General features: G+C 42.4%; 1 protein-coding gene across 1 annotated transcript in view; it reads right to left on the bottom strand.

Annotated features, from left to right (window-relative positions):
* Positions 1–12,490: 12,490 nt before the first annotated feature.
* The window catches only part of GPD1L (glycerol-3-phosphate dehydrogenase 1 like), a 55,591-nt gene continuing 53,578 nt past the window's right edge, over positions 12,491–14,503 (bottom strand). Inside the window, exon 8 of the mRNA XM_020282322.2 lies at positions 12,491–12,880. Coding sequence (XP_020137911.1) covers positions 12,784–12,880 — 97 coding nt within the window. The 3' untranslated portion in view covers positions 12,491–12,783. The remainder of the gene's footprint in view (positions 12,881–14,503) is intronic.

Here is a 14,503-nt window from a genome sequence, read left to right as displayed (position 1 = left end):
TCCTCCGAGAGACGAGAAGGGAGGGAAATAGATTTGACAGCCTGTTGCTGCCACTACTTCCTTAGCAAAGATAAGATCGAGATTGGGTTTCTTTAAAAAGAGACAAATCCTGGTGTCCACCCAAGATGTCTGTTCTTATTGTATTTAATCTGTTGGCAGGAGCAAGGAAGAAGTCATTTTGGTGCAAATGCTGCTTCAAGTAGTAGCCATTGCAAATTTGCAGAGCGCATTTGTAAACTGTACACTGAAAACAAACCAAGAAAAACCCAGCACATCCTTGGCAACCTGCCCTTCACGGGGCTTCAGCTGTGTTTTCTTAGAAACACAGACCATCTTTGTCAACAGAGCTTTGAACACCCACTCAGAAGGTGTAACTGACTGTCACGCTCCAATTCCTTAGAAAAGGGACGTGCAGATCTTTCCCAGCGAGCCGTTTAGTCAGTTTTGCTAAACAGAATTGCAAATTCGGTGGCTTAAAACACATAGACTTAATATTCCTAAATTAAAGGGGTTTACAGAAAAAAAGTTGGGATTGCTCCTAAAAGATACCTGCAGCAGGGGGTTCCTGGGCCTGTAAAAACAGCGCCTGGACCCACTCTAGAGCAGTGAGATCAGAATCTCTGAAAAGTGGGCAGGTCACTGGCACTATTCTATTTTTTCTTAGTAGAGATGGGGTCTTGCTCTTGCTCAGGCTGGTTTCGAACTCCTGACCTCGAGCGATCCTCCCACCTCGGCCTCCCAGAGTGCTAGGATTACAGGTGTGAGCCACCTCGCCTGGCCCACTGTTTACAAAGCCTCCCCCGGTGGTGACTCCAGTACGGACCAGGCTCCAGGCTAAGAAATAGCCGGCTAGAGTAGAGCTTTTCAAACTCGAATGGGCGTAGGAATCACCTGGGGACCTTCTGCAAGTTCAGAGTCGAATGCAGGCAAGTCTGGAGCCTGGAGAGTCTGCAGAGACGCATGGGTGACGTGATGCTCTCCACCATGGTCCACATTCGGGATAACAAGGGTCTCCAGACCCACCTCTTTAATTACCAGGATTGGAACATAAGGTTCTTACCAATAAAGGACAGTTCGAAGCCAGCCATAAACCTTTTGATCATTTCGGTCAAAGAAACCCTTTCTTTTTCTTTTATTTTTTTTATTTTTTTTTTTGTCTTTTTTCCCGTCAACGTCTCTGGAAAAACCCTTTCTTATGATGCATGAGAAGAGGTCAGAGGGTAAGCCATCAGATCAGATGAGCAGAAATCAGATGTACTAAAAACAATTTCCACATCAGGTACTCAGTGTGGAATTGCCATATCATTCTAAAGTGTGTTGGCTATCGCAGGGACAGGTGTTTGCCAAAATATTCTCTCCGTGAGAACAGGTAGTTAAATTTTATGAAGAACAGAATCAGCAATGTGAATTATCGAAAGAAGATATCTATAGGAATACGGTATTTCTGTGTGACATCATGTCAAATTAAAATGACTTGAGGCCGGGCGCAGTGGCTCACGCCTATATTCCTGGCACTCTGAGAGGCCGAGGCAGGCGGATTGCTCAAGGTCAGGAGTTCGAGACCAGCCTGAGCAAGAGCAAGACCCCATCTCTACTATAAATGGAAAGAAATTAGCCAAACAACTAAAAATATATAGAAAAAATTAGCCGGGCATGGTGGAGCATGCCTGTAGTCCCAGCTACTTGGGAGGGTGAGGCAGAAGGATCCCTTGAGCCTGGGAGTTTGAGGTTGCTGTGAGCTAAGCTGATGCCACGGCACACTAGCCCAGGCAACAGAGTGAGACTCTAGTCTAAAAACAGAAAAACTTTTAAAAATTTTATAAAAATAAAAAAAAAATTCCTCCCGCCTTCCCCTCCCAGAGTGCTAGGATTACCGGTGTGAGGCACCATGTCTGGCCTGATAAATCTATATATATATTGCCTGTTCCTGGTACACCATCACTTCTAGTAATACCACACTGCACTGGCAAAGCAAGTCTTAAGGCCAAGCCCAGAATTGAGGGCTGGGAAATCAACTCTGTCCATATAGTCTCGGGGCTGAAGGCAGGGATTCAGGGAGGGATGAACTGGGGCCAAGACTGAAATCTACCACATCACCATGTGTCTATTTCCAGACAGGAACCAACTGGCACAGGGCACCCCTGCTTGTCACCTCTGGGCTAGATACTGGGGACACTGAGGTATCAGTAGAGAGATACTCTGGTGCAGGGAGATAAATCCCAGTGGGGAGGGCAGGACGTATACACAAAAAGATCAGTAAGATACTCAACTTGAAGAGGCAATTGGGGCCGGGCGCGGTGGCTCTCGCCTGTAATCCTAGCACTCTGGGAGACTGAGGTGGGCGGACATTTGAGCTCAGGAGTTCAAGACCAGCCTGAGCAAGAGCGAGACGCTGTCTCAAAAAAAAAGAAGAGGGAATTGACTGACCCGTGTGTGGAAGGAGAGGTAGGACTTAGTGGCTAGTGCAGAAAAGGATATTCTGGGCAGGAGAGTTGACTGGAAGAGAGGCTGGTGGTAGCCCTGCCTCTGTGCCTTTGTAAAGTGGTGACCACCTCCTGCTTTGAAATGGAACGTTCTAGAAAAGTGCCTGGCACGTAGTACCTCCCAAAAAATGTGAATAGGCTTGGGAAATTGAGCCCTAGCCCTGAGCTACCTCACATCCCACTTACTCTCCCAGTGACAAGCACACTGTCCTTTTTTTTTTTTTTTTTTTTTTTTTGCCTGTTTGTTCTAAAAGTATGGATCTGAGAAGACACTGTCCTTTTTTGGTGCCTTACTCCCTGCCACCGCAGAGCCTTAGCACATGCTGTTCCCTTTACTTGGAACACCTTTCCCTTCCCTGTTTAGTTCTATCCCATCCTGCTACGTGGTTCAAGAGTCACTTCCTCAGGAAAGCCTGCCTTGACTTCCCAGGCTGGGGCCATGCCCTCCTCACAAGCTTCCCCGGCGCATGACAGGCCCTCAGGAAGCACCCGTTACATCCATGGGGTTGGCTGAGTAACACTTGCGCAGCGCTGCCCTCAAGTGATTACTCTGGGTCTTGCAAAAATTAATTTTAAACTGACTCCCCCGGGTTTTTACACGTGGGATCAAATGAGAACAGGGCCCTGAATGAATAAATCCTATGGAGTGCAAGATTTATAAATTCCCCCCAAAGAGACAAAGCGTGAAAGTCTGTCCAGGCCTCACCCTGGACACTTCAATCTTACTTAACTGTTCCTGGGCCTGGAATCCCACTTCCCTCCTTCCCCCCCCCAACTTTGGCTTCAGTAACGACCCAATGCTGACCTCAGCCAAGCAGTGTCTCTGCTCCTCTGCTCCCTTTCCATCTGTACTCCAGAATGTTCTCTTGCTTCCTTGACATCTCCTGTTTCCTAATATGTTCAGGGAATTGGGACAAGCAAATTACATGTTTTCTGATTTTTCAAGAAACCTGACAAAAAGTAAATGATACCATTTATAGGCAGCGTGTGGTGGCTCACACCTGTAATCCTAGCACTTTGGGAGGCCAAGGCAGGAGGATATCTTGAGGTTAGGAGTTTGAGCAGCCTGGGCAACATAGCGAGACTCTGTGTTTACAAAAACCAAAAAAAAAAAAAAAATTAGCCAGGCATAGTGGCACATGCTGTACTCAGGAGGCTGAGGCAGAAGGATTGCTTGAGCCTGGGAGTTTGAGGTTGCTGTGAGCTATGATGATGCCACTATACTCTAGCCCAGGCAATAGAGCAAGACTCTATCTCAAAAGAGAAAAACAATATAAATTTCCAAAAACAAAGTTTGGTGTATAGGGCCTTAGAAAGGACTTGTACAAGTAAGGGTCTTGAAGGTTCAATTTCATTAGCTTCATGATAAAACAGTTTCTAAGTGAAAATTATGCTATCTCCAAAGATAACAGGCAAACCAGAGGGAAGATTAGGATGCCTAGAGATTTTTCTTCCAATGTTCAGCACTCTTCTTGCTGAAACTTCTTCCTTTAAAATATTTCCCTAGGGGTGTTCCTGGAATCTTTCCTAAGAGCAAAAAGCAGGAGGCAGGTATTTTTGCTTTTGTCAGAATGTCAGTGTCAGAATGAGAAAGAGAGAGAAGAAAACAGAAATTTAACAAAGACATTCATAGGCGGATCTCCAACATTAAGGAAGTGAAAGCGATCCAGAAGCAACAAAATTCAACTAGATGCTAAGTGGAGATGGGCTGGAAGTGAAAATAAAACTGCTGGACATGGAAATTGATGGTCTGCTTTGAGTTAAAAAGTATCAAAGTGAACCCTTGAGACTGGACAACTGCCTAACACAAATTAAGCTTAGTTCATAAGAAACGTGTGTCCTTCAAAAAAAATGACCAGAAGATCACAGGAATATTGATGTACTTTTCACAGGATGCCACCTGCCTAGGGAAAAGTCATTCGTGCAAAGTGACCAGTGGGCATGAGGGTTATAATTCATTGGAACTTGGAACTCCCCCAGAAAACATCTTGCCCCTTTTCAGCTTCTTTCCACAAGAAGCTTTTGGGGTTTTGACCTAGCAGTAAATTTGTGGGTTTGGTTTTTTTTTGTTTTTTTTTTTTGAGACAGAGTCTCACTTTGTTGCCCAGGCTAGAGTGAGTGCCGTGGCGGCAGCCTAGCTCACAGCAACCTCAAACTCCTGGGCTAAAGCGATCCTCCTGCCTCAGCCTCCCGAGTAGCTGGGACTACAGGCATGCGCCACCATGCCCGGCTAATTTTTTCTATATATATTAGTTGGCCAATTAATTTCTTTCTATTTATAGTAGAGACGGGGTCTCGCCCTTGCTCAGGCTGGTTTCGAACTCCTGACCTTGAGCAATCCGCCCGCCTCGGCCTCCCAGAGTGCTAGGATTACAGGCGTGAGCCACCGTGCCCAGCCTGTTTTTTTTTTGTTAAATAATGTTTCTCGTTTTAACATTTCTTATAAAGAGCTCACTTACATGAATCTTTCTGTGACTATAAGAATTTTCAGTACCATGAACTATGACAACTATTAGTAAGACAATAGTTGTCAATATTTGTAAAAATATTGCTGTTTTGAATAACACAATTTTACTTTTTACAGTGAAACTTATAGGATTTATACATTCTTGATAAATACAAAACTGCATATTTCTGGAATTTTATTGGTTCAGTGTAGGTCTCTGATTATTACAAAGGAATCCCTAATAGAGAATGTAAAAGTAATCAAGAAAACAGGCTGGACGCGGTGGCTCACGCCTGTAATCCTAGCACTCTGGGAGGCCGAGGCGGGCGGATTGCTCAAGGTCAGGAGTTCGAAACCAGCCTGAGCAAGAGGGAGACACCCCCAGCTTTAAATAGAAAGAAATTAATTGGCCAACTAATATATATAGAAAAAAAAATTAGCCGGACATGGTGGCGCATGCCTGTCCTCCCAGCCTCTCAGGAGGCTGAGGCAGGAGGATTGCTTAAGTCCAGGAGATTGAGGTTGCTGTGAGCTAGGCTGACGCCACGGCACTCACTCTAGCCTGGGCAACAAAGTGAGACTCTGTCTCAAAAAAAAAAAAGAAAGAAAAGAAAAGAAAACAAGGTTAGAAGCATGAATTGCAGTCATCTCTGAGCCTGCAATTCCACTTCTAGGATTTTATATTATGGACCTAATCATGTAAGTGAACAGAAATATCAATACATGTGCAAGAATGTTTATTGCACCAATTATTGTAATAAGAGAAATACAGAAAACACCTAAATATCTATAATAAATTAAGGAAAAGTCATATGCAGACTTTTTTAATATCTACAGATGCAGATATTAAAATGATTTAGGAGATCCGTTATGTTGTCTTTAATATTAAGACTATAAAAGTTTTAAAACAGTATATCTTAAACTATAACGCATGTATGAACACAGTACATTTATGAACGTTTACAAAAAGAATTAAGAGTGATTGCACCTTCTACCTTTCCAGTCACTGATTTTGCTGAACTATTAACACCTATTACTCAAAGGAGTTAATGTAGTCTAGGAGTTAAGAACATAGACTCTTACGCCAAACTGCCTGAGTCCAAATCGTGGCCTCATTAATTACTATCTTTGTTATTTTGGCAAGTTCTTTAGTCTTTTTTTTTTTTTTTTTTTGAGACAGAGTCTCACTCTGTTGCCTGGGCTAGAGTGCCGTGGTGTCAGCCTAGCTCACAGCAACCTCAAACTCCTGGGCTCAAGCGATCCTCCTGCCTCAGCCTTCTTAGTAGCTGGGATTACAGGCACGTGCCACTGCGCCTGGCTAATTTTTTCTAATTTTAGTTGTTTGGCTAATTTCTTTCTATTTATAGTAGAGACAGGTCTCTCTCTTGCTCAGAGCTGGTTTCGAACTCCTGACCTTGAGCAATCCTCCCGCCTCAGCCTCCCAGAGAGCTAGGATTACAGGTGTGAGCCACCGTGCCCGGCCTGTTTATATTTATTTTAGTCTATAGAAATGATGTCAGACAAAAAGCAAATTTGAGCGATTTTCTTATTCGAGTTCAAAATATGACGAAAAGCAGCGGACACAACTTGTAACATCAACAATGCATTGGCCCGGGAACTGCTAATGAACGTACAATACAGTGGTGGTTCAAGAAGTTTTGCAAAGGAGACAAGAGCCTTGAGGATGAGGACGCAGTGGCCGGCCATCAGAAGTTGACAAAAACGATCAACTGAGAGCAATCATTGAAGCTGATCTTCTGACAACTACGTGAGAAGCTGCCGAAGAACTCACCGTGGACCATTCTATGGTCATTTGACATTTGAAGCAAATTGGAAAGGTGAAAAAGTTGCAATAAGTGGGTGCCTCATCAGTTGACTGAAAATCAAAATAATCATCATTTTGAAGTATTGTCTTCTCTTATTGTATGCAACAACGGACAAACCATTTCTCGGTCAGATTGTGATATTCAAGGAAAAGTGGATTTTATCTAACAACCAATGGAGACCAGCTCAGTGGTTGGGCTGAGAAGAAGCTCTAAAGCACTTCCCAAAGCCAAACTTGCACCAAAAAAAAAGGTCATGGTCACTGTTTGGTGGTTTGCTGCCGGTGTGATCCACTACAGCTTTCTGAATCCTGGTGAAACTATTGCATCTGAGAAGTATGCTCAGCAAATCGATGAGCTACACTGAAAACTGCAATGCCTGTAGCCAGCACTGGTCAACAGAAAGGGCTCAATTCTTCTTCCTGACAATGTCCGACTGCACATCGCACGATCAATGCTTCAAAAGTTGAACGAATTAGGCTATGAAGTTTTGCCTTATCTGCCATGTTCGCCTGACCTCTCACCAAACCGATACCACTTTAAGCATCTTGACAATTTTTTGCAGGGAAAATGCATCCACAACCAGCAAGATGCAGAAAATGCTTTCCAAGATTTTGTTGAATCCTGAGGCACGGATTTTTACATTACAAGAATAAACAAACTACCCTGGGAGGCCAAGGCGGGAGGATTGCTCAAGGTCAGGAGTTTGAAACCAGCCTGAGCAAGAGACCCCGTCTCCACTAAAAATAGAAAGAAATTAATTGGCCAACTAAAAATATATAGAAAAAATTAGCCGGGCATGGTGGCACATGCCTGTAGTCCCAGCTACTCGGGAGGCTGAGGCAGTAGGATCGCTGAGCCCCGGAGATTGAGGTTGCTGTGAGCTAGGCTGACGCCACGGTACTCACTCTAGCCTGGGCAACAAAGTGAGACTCTGTCTCAAAAAAAAAAAGAGTTAGCTGACTTGACTAAATGAAAGAAATAGATGGTTAAGCAGGAGCTAGAACCAAATTCTTTCCACAGTACTACTCTACTTTTCCCCACCCCTATCAAAGGTAACATGGCTTGCTGCAGTAACTTGAATGAATCATAGTGTCAATAAATTAGTAGGTTATGCTTATAGATTCTGTATACAACTTATTTCCTCAAAAAAAGTTCACCATTAATCAGTTTATTATGCAGTCATAGAAAGTTTTTAAAGACCATGTAATAAAATTTTAATGGAAATATAGAAAATAACAAAACTGAATGCACAACTAATTCTGGATAAATTTCAGCCTTTGTTTTCAAAAACTGCCTCTCCCTTTTTTCTGTAACTCCTATCAGATGTATGTTCAATCTTCTTACCCCATCTTAGGTTCTCAAATGTTTTGCTACTTTAATATCTTCAGATCTACTTTCCAGTTTACTAATTCCATCTCGGGCTCTGTCAAAATCTTCTATTTAATCTTTCCATCTGTCCAATGATTTATTTATTTTTTAAATTATTAGTTTTGCTCACTGCCACCTCAAATTCACGGGCCGAAGCGATCCTGAGTAGCTGGGACTACAGGTGTGCACCACCACACCCTGCTCATTTTTCTATTTTTTGTAGAGTTGTAGTCTCTTGCTCAGGCTGGTTTCAAACTCCTGACCTCAAGTGATTCTCCCAGTTTGGCCTCCTAGAGTGCTAGGATTACAGGCATGAGCCATGGTGCCCAGCCCAGTGGTGTTTTTTTTTTTTTTTTTTTTGAGACAGTCTGGCTCTGTTGCCCAGGCTAGAGTTCTTGGGCATCAGCCCAGCTCACAGCAACCTCAAACTCCTGGGCTCAAGCAATCCTCCTGCCTCAGCCTCCCGAGTAGCTGGGACTACAGGCATGTGCCACCACGCCCCGCTAATGTTTTCTGTATATATTTTTAGTTGTCCAGATAGTTTCTATTTTTAATACAGTGTCTCGATCATGCTCAGGCTGGTCTCGAACTCCTGACCTCAAGTGATCCTCCCACCTCGGCCTCCCAGTGTGCTAGGACCCAGTGGTTTTTTAAATTTCAAATGATTATATTAATTCTCAGATGTTCTAATAGGTTCCTTTTCAAATCTGCCCGGTTGGGCACCCCCCCCCACAGTATTTTGCCCTTAATATTTTTAAATCCTTTATTTTAAAAAATATCTTTCAAAGCATCTATCATATTACTCAATTATCTGAAATCCCAATTAGATCCTAGGGGTCTGATTCTTCTGTTTTTAAAAAATGTGCTTTCACTTATAATGAATTATTTTGTAATTACTTTTAAAAAGTGTATAATCAGTGGGGCTTTATTTATGGGAAAGCTGTTCAGCCTGAATGGACAGAGGACTTCTGCAATGCCTTTGCATTTGCTTCTGCCAGTTCCAACTTTTATGCATTTTTTTTTTTTTTTGCTTGTAGTTTCCTGGATATAAAAATTCAACCCCCTAAAGTATCTGTGGTGCCGGATCTATGATCACAAGTTTTCAGTAGAAACACTTTTCTCCAGCTGGAGCCCAGCCTCCTTGTTTGTGCCTATATCTGTGTTTTCTTGGCCTTTTGCTCCCCCTGACGACATAGCCTTTGGAGGGCTCTAGTCCCAACCCAAGCCTCCCTACTCTATCAGCCCCCTATTTGTTTCAGGTTCCTGGGGATTTCCTTCACATTGTTGTGAGATCAGCCATGCATATAAAAGGACACTTGTCATATTTTCCTAGCTTTTTAAGGTATATTTGGATGGGGGAGGTGGGGATTTCAAGTTCATTTGCTCACTGTATAGATGGAATTGGAAGGCCTCCATCCTAAATTGCAAGTGTGTAAACATATTATATCAGCAAGCAATGGTAACAAATGTGTTTGAGGGCTGGAACTGGAGACGAAGCCTTTCTTTTAAAGATTGCTTTTAGGCCAGGCACGGTGGCTCACGCCTGTAATCCTAGCACTCTGGGAGGCCAAGGCAGGAGGGTTGCTCAAGGTCAGGAGTTCAAAACCAGCCTGAGCAAGAGTGAGACCCCGTCTCTAATAAAAACATAAAGAAATTAATTGGCCAACTAAAAATATATATATAAAAAATTAGCCGGGCATGGTGGCGCATGCCTATAGTCCCAGCTACTCGGGAGGCTGAGGCAGGAGGATTGCTTGAGCCCAGGAGTTTGAGGTTGCTGTGAGTTAGGCTGACACCATGGCACTCTAGGCGGGGCAACAGAGTGAGACTCTATCTCAAAAAATAAAAAATTTAAATTTAAAAAACTGCCTTTAATATTGTAATGTAATGCAATTCAGGGGGAAAAAAAGAGCTGACCTAAATAAAACTATTACCTAAGCTAAAAGAAAGAAAAACAGGATCCACAGCACAAGTTTGGGGGGGGTAAATGTTTATTAAACCAAGCTTTTAAACTATATATCCACCTATAGTCTGTAAACAAATACAGTACATCTGTAAGTAAAAGGCTAGCAGAGAAGAACTCATGGAAAACTAAAGTTCCCTTTGTATATCAGCTCCTCACACAACACCTTCCTCCTGTTGATGTCATGGGGCCATGTTATAGTTAAGAGTTAAATGAAAAACCAGAAGTTTAGCTCAACTCCATCTCCTGGGTTGGATTTCGGGATAGTTATTTGCTCTACATTATAGTAGGGTGGATTATAGCAAGGCAACAGTGTAGTTTTTACATTCACAGATTGGCTGGAATAGTACAAATTAAACTTTGAATCTAGGTGTCTCCCTCCCTATTACCATAATTAATAAGAAATGTAAATTAAAATAAATGATGGACCACAGATGATTACAAAAATAGATAACTCGCAGAGTAATAAATATCTATAGTTAGCAAAGCATAAACTTATAAAATTTTCCTTTTTCCATAATGTGCAGAATATTTTAAGTATGTTCAATAGGTCCAGTCAGCAGGCTCCAGAGTGGTAACAGTGTGGGCATTTATTTACAGAAAAAGACACTCAAGTACAAAACCCAGAGTAGGAAGCTGAATGTAGATGAGAATATACAAAACACACAAAATCCTAACTCCTCATATCTCATCCTTCTTAATAGACACCACAAGGAGCTTACAGCCCTTTATGTACCTTAAAGAGTAACTCTGTTACCTACGTACAAACTTTAAAAAAGATTTATCATGGGACAGACAAAACTGATTAACTTAATGGTGGCAAGAAAACCACTAAGACCTGTAGCATTTTGTGTGCTTTCATATACTTCTGTGTATGGGGCTTTAAAATGCCCCCCCCCCAAAAGTGTTTTTGACAGAGTTTTTAAAATTCCCATGAAAATCTATTCTGGGGGGTGGAGGCGGGGAGGAGGCCCAAATCTTACAAAGTAACTGAAACTTCATGAATATGTAAACTACATTCATATGTTCCTTTAACACATATCAAGTGGTATTCAAGGTAACTGTATAATGCTACTCTGAAACCAATCTCATTTCAAAGGTACAGTAATTCCCATTTTGATTCTAGAATTAAAAGCACTTATTCCACATAATGTGCGTTTCAGCGATGCTGACATCTATTTATCGTATGACAGTGCCGCCTTAAAGCTTCAAAGATTCACGGCAGGCCTGAACTGTAAAAGTTCAGCACCGACAATACCACAGGGAGTTACTCATCCTAGTTTCTTGCAGGGAGTGAAGAAGGGTCTGCTTGAGTTGTCCTAAGGTCACCTCAGCCCAGAACAGTGTTCCCCGGAAACTTGCCAAAGTTTCCTTGCCAAAAAATGTCTATAGTGTTACATGTTTGGGACTTGCTGGGTTAAGTAAACAGGCTCCCCTGACATGTTAACTAACATACATCCCACACCTGGGAGAGGGGTGTATAGATGCAGCTTTTCCCAAATTCACTTGACCTTTCCGGGGAACACCTGCAACAACCACTGGCTCTAAGGACACTGGTTTCCTAGGGAACACGGTTTGAGGAATGCCAGGCTAAAGTAAAGTTTCTAAAGTAGTGGTTCTCAGATTGTAGTGAGCGTCAGAAACACATGGAAGACACGCTGAAGCCCAGACCTCACCTGCAGGAGGCCACCTCCTGTGGCCTCAGGAAAGGCTGTGCACGGTGTTTGCCACAGCCAGGCAGCTGGAGGTCAAATCAGCCCAGTGACTTCTTAGAGGGTCTTGCACCTTGACGCTACACTTGGCTGCTGGCTCTGTCCCTGCTCACCCGGTGACCAGGCAACTGCATCTTACCAAGAGTGTGCAACAGCAGCCCCTCTCAGAGGATCTGTGAGGCTTAAGAGAAACGTGTGCAAAAAAGCACTTAGACTAACCAAAAGCATCACACAAGTGTCTGTTGTTAATCAGAAGAATGTGCCAGTCACAGCAGGAAAATCCCAGGTGAGTTTTCTGTCTTCTGCCTCTGCTGAGCCTTTACAGAAGCACATTCTGACATCTAACGAAGAGGAAAAAAGGCTAAAAATGCATAAATCTGCAGTGAGAGGAAAATATATAAGTGGATCATCTAATTTAAAATATCTAATTGTTAAAAAAAAAAAGATCAACCCACATAGTAGTTCATTATGCTGGCTTTGAGATAGTGTTTAAAAGTTAAGTCTGTTGATCTTTGAACACATTCACTCCTCCACTCTAACTACCAGGTTAATGCTGGTTAAATTTCAACATCAAAAGAATGAGGAAAAAAAAAAAAATTCCCCCCACTCATATACGTATGAATGATATCTAACAAATTTAGCTGAGATAGTTCCAATCTTATAAACTACCACAGTGGGGAGATTTCAAAAGCAATCTTTAAAAAGGACATTTAATTTTGGTTCATAGAAACATCCACAGAATGAGAAAGAAACATACACACACACACACACACACACACACCACACACACATTCAGTTGTTGCCCAGTATGTCTTAGCCAATGAACTGCCTCTCATAATTTAAAAATGAACCTGTAAAAATTCATACATATCCATGATGGGATTACAGTCAAGCAAACATCATGTTGCCAGGTCCTCATTTCCACACGAGTCCAAAAGATTGATCAGGAAGGCAGAATTTTCCCCTGCGAGTTGCATGATTCACTCTATATATGTTCTGGATGGCTCTGGAGACAGGACAACATCTCCTGGACGGGCCTGCCTTCGTAGCAGATCTGATATACTGCAGTAAACAGCGGAAACCTAGTTGGGAGGAAATGTGAAAAGGCAAGGTTAGGCCATGTGGTTTACCTCACAGAACAAATTAGTTTTTTTCTGTCCTGCCTAACGGATTGCAGATGAGTATGCTACTTTGATAAACGCAGTGACCACTTTCTTCATTCCTTTATTATTTGGTCTGCAGGGAGCCTCTGCCCGGTGGCTGTCACACCTCGGCATAACCATCGTCAGCCTGATTAAGTCTGGAGTGCACTGTCTACAAACGAGTCACACGGTAACCCTTCCAGGGTATAAGCTGTGGTCATTTACATAAAGAGCTGTGGCTCAGGCTCTCGGTCAAACCTGGAATGAGTCCAAGCTTCTGTCAATATTTTAAAAGATGGGAGAGTAAATTTTAAAATTGCAAGGAGGTATTGCCCTCCCTTCTCCAGAAAGGATCATCCCAAGATGATGATGAGGCAACCCACACATCACCATAAATAATCCAGGCCTGGAACGCTCCCGCAAGATTCAAAGTGAGGGCCCACAGTTAGCCAAGCACTGATCTCATGTCGGAAGCTTGATTTATTTTGCCTTTTGTTCTTAAGATGTGAATACAGATATTAAGTGAAAGTTTGAAATGGATGAGGGTACAAAGGAGTGGGCTAATAAGCCATTACATGAAGAGATAACATTATGCCAAGGTTCAGCTGGCTCAGCAAGCATTTTTTTTTATAGCAGCAATCACTAAAGAAATAACTAATTTCAATCAGCCTTTTAAACACACACACACACACACACAGCCCAAAGTGAGCTTAGCAGAATCAATAGAGTCTTACAGGCCATTCTGAAAATTAGCTGGGCAGACTCCTGTAATGACAATTTAATTTAAGAAGAGCAAATAGTACTAAGAGATCACATGCCTTTATGAGAGTCTATTGTTACAGGTTTTTCTTTTCTTTTTCTTTCTTTTTAGAGACACGCAGGCTGGAGTGCAATGACGTGGTACACTCAAAGCTCACTGCAGCCTTGTACTCCTATGCTCAAGTGATCCTCTGCCTCTGCTTCCCAACTAGCTAGGAATACAGGCATGTGCCACCATGTCCGGCTAATTTTTAAAATTCTTTTTGTAGAGGTAGGGTCTCAATAGGTTGCCCAGGCTGGTCTTGAATTCCTGGGTTCAAGCAATCCTCCTGTCTCAGCCCCTCAAAGTGCTGAGATTATAGGCAAGAGCCACCCACCATGCAGGCCTTGGTTTTTCATTTATATGTATGTATATATGTATATGTGTTTGTGTATATATATATGTATATATACATATATATTTTTAAAATATTTTCCCCCCAAAAGATGCCATTGAGAAAAATTGCAGGTTTTTCAAGGTGTGGAATGTTTTGTTATTTTTTGGAGTCAGGTAGACTTTTTAAAAATCTGATCCTAATTGCCTATTAATTCTGAATAAGTTTCACAACCCCTTTGACCCAGTTTGCTCATCTGTAAAATGGAGTTGAATAAGCAAGTCTGTTGTATTAGATGACTTACATGTAAAGTGTACAGTTCAACACTTGGCAAATGGTGGGTATGCAATGATGACAGCTTTTAAATGCAGCCACAAGATGGTCATGGGGTCCTGGACTCTAAGCTCCATGAGGACAGGGCCCAAGTCCC

The sequence above is a fragment of the Microcebus murinus genome, chromosome 1, assembly GCF_040939455.1.
Source record: "Microcebus murinus isolate Inina chromosome 1, M.murinus_Inina_mat1.0, whole genome shotgun sequence".
NCBI lineage: Eukaryota > Metazoa > Chordata > Mammalia > Primates > Cheirogaleidae > Microcebus > Microcebus murinus.
The sequence above is the reverse complement of the archived record's forward strand: the minus strand, read 5'-3'. Positions and strand labels throughout refer to the sequence as shown.